The 2,413-nt window shown below is 47.5% G+C and overlaps 1 protein-coding gene across 1 annotated transcript; it reads left to right on the top strand.

Annotated features, from left to right (window-relative positions):
- Nucleotides 1–512: 512 nt before the first annotated feature.
- On the top strand, nucleotides 513–2,053 carry LOC119287261. The gene is made up of 2 exons (XM_037566780.1): nucleotides 513–705; nucleotides 1,205–2,053. The coding sequence occupies exon 2, from the start codon at nucleotides 1,298–1,300 to the stop codon at nucleotides 1,736–1,738; it is 441 nt and encodes a 146-aa protein (XP_037422677.1). The 5' UTR covers nucleotides 513–705; nucleotides 1,205–1,297; the 3' UTR covers nucleotides 1,739–2,053.
- The last annotated feature ends 360 nt before the right edge of the window (nucleotides 2,054–2,413 follow it).

Raw genomic sequence — 2,413 nt, forward strand, 5'->3', positions numbered from 1 at the left:
TTCTTTATATTTGCTAACACTTTTGAATTCAAAGTCTTTTAAAAAAATTGGAAACATTTTTCATGTTTGTGAGCATTTTTTAATTCATTAATGTTTTGAATTCATAAGTATTTATTTAAAATTTATGAACATTGTTTTGAGACTAATTTTATTGTGCTACTATTAAGCGTGAGCTTAATAAAGCAAGTCACGCACTTGTTCTCCTAAAACTGTTGTGTGGTTAAGATGCGCCCCGTGATGAGATTGACCTGTTGTGCAATGAACCTGTTTGAAGTAATAGAAGTGTTTTATTCGCACAAAAAATGACGTGCTAGTATGTTTTTTTTTCCTCGCCTATTGCTACCGAGCGTATTTGTTGGGTCGGCTTAATTATACTGTGTTGGTGAGCGACCCGACGGCTACCAACCACTCCGACGGGTAGTATTTTATGGGCTGTGCTAGGCTGGGTTGGGCCGCATTGCTTTCGGGGCCGAGCAGCCATCCAGCTTCTTCTTTCTCTACAAAATAGTCCCATCCCAGACGAAAAACATTCCCCACCCACCCGCTACCGCTAGGGTTCCTCCTTCCCTTCCCCGCCGCCGCCGGCCATCGCCGGCCGGCGAATCGGAGAAGACGCCGCGACTATCCCGTTCCCGGAGCCGCCTCCACTCGCCACCGCCCTCTCCCCGTCACCAGGCCTCATCCATCCAACGCCTCGACGCCAAGGTACCCTCCCCTCCCCTCCCTCATGCGCCTCTCTCCCCCCTCCCTACGCACTGTCTCGTCTCCATGTGTGTGCTGTGCCTGCGCGTCATGGCCGTGTGTGTGTGATCCGTCTTGTGCGCGAGCTACTAGTGCATGCTATGGGTATTTATTTATATAAATGGCTAATAAACTGCTCGCATTTCGTACTAGTGCATGCTCTGTTTAGTGTTTATATAAACTGAAAATTTGACTGTTTGATTTGGTACTAGCCAGCCAACTGCTAGTGTGTATCTATTCTGCTTATATAAATGTGCAAATTTGACTGCTCGATTGGGTAAAGACATGAACTGCTAATGCTATTTTCATATACCACTAGTGTGTGTATTCTGCTTTTAGAAAAGTGCAAATGTGACTGCTCGTTTGTGAAAAGGCATCAACTGCTAATGGTATTTTCATCTGCCACTAGTGACGCTGCTCATACTCATAGTGATCTCTTTATATATAAATGTGTAATTTCCAGCTACAGCCAGCCGGAGCCCTTGCAGCTGCAGCACGGACAACCACACCCTAACCCAGCGACCAAGAAGCCCAGGCCAGCGACGATCCATCATCGATGGCCGCGGTTCGACACGCAATGAGGAGGCTCGGCGGCTCCCTGCTCTGGCCAACGGCCACCTCACCGGCAGCGGCGGCGCCAAGGCGGCTCACGCACAGCGAAAGCTTGGCCTCGGAGCAAGCTCGTCACGAGGAGGTGCTGCGCAAGGTCCAGCAGAAGACGGACGAGCTGTACGATGTGTTGTGCGAGGTGGAGCGGGACTTCTGCACGAGCAGCTGGCGCAACACGCGCATGCTCCAGCACCTCTCCATGAGGGTCACGCCGAGGCCGTGGGACTGGAGGTGGCGCATCCGGCGCTTCAACAGAAGGTTTCACAATGTGGCAGAGCTTGCCGGGTTTATCTCGCTCTACTTCGGCTTGGAGGCGCTGAAACAAGAAGTCGAGGAAAAGGAAAAGCATGCGGCCGAGGCAACGACGGCGTCCTGCCCGATCGACTGAGAACCAACCAAAGATCCATCAAGGACGAGTAGGAGAGGCGATAACATTATCTTGCATTGCGTTACGACGGACAACCAAAGACGAGATGGTGATCTTGTCTAGTGTTATCTAATTTGGTAGCTATCTTTTGTGACCGGTATTGTCTTGTGTGACATGGTACTAAGTTGTTATATCCATGAAACCATGACTTGTTTTGGTTATCTGCGAATGCACCAAACCCTAGTTAAATGTTAAATGTGTATGGATTCTCCATCGAGCTGGATTTTATAGGAGAGTTGGTTCTTTAACCAAGCATGATTCTCCACCAACTGGTCATGTATATATTCTTTAACCAAGCATTGTGTGAGCTGAACATTCATATATAGGAGCACTTGATGCAAACATATATATACTATTAGTATGGCTAGCTAGCTTGAATGTTAACCGTCCAGTGCTTCGCGCTCCAGGTATCAGACTCTATGTGCCATAATTGTGGAGAGCCTAGTTTTGAATTCTGAAGCAAAACTATCTACAATAATATACTATTACTGAAGCAGCTAATTCCGCACATGTTATTTCAGGTCCAAAGTTGATTGTTAGCATGGATGTGTCTAATTTTTCAACTCATATTTCTTATGGACGTGATTGTGGAGCACAACCTGATATCCAAGGATGTCACGGGGCTCCTTAGCTTGC

The sequence above is a fragment of the Triticum dicoccoides genome, chromosome 4A (assembly GCF_002162155.2).
Source record: "Triticum dicoccoides isolate Atlit2015 ecotype Zavitan chromosome 4A, WEW_v2.0, whole genome shotgun sequence".
NCBI lineage: Eukaryota > Viridiplantae > Streptophyta > Magnoliopsida > Poales > Poaceae > Triticum > Triticum dicoccoides.

What these genes read in the sequence shown, in the direction of transcription:
- LOC119287261 (XM_037566780.1), top strand. Translation starts at nt 1,298, where the DNA reads ATGGCCGCGGTTCGACACGCAATGAGGAGGCTCGGCGGCTCCCTGCTC.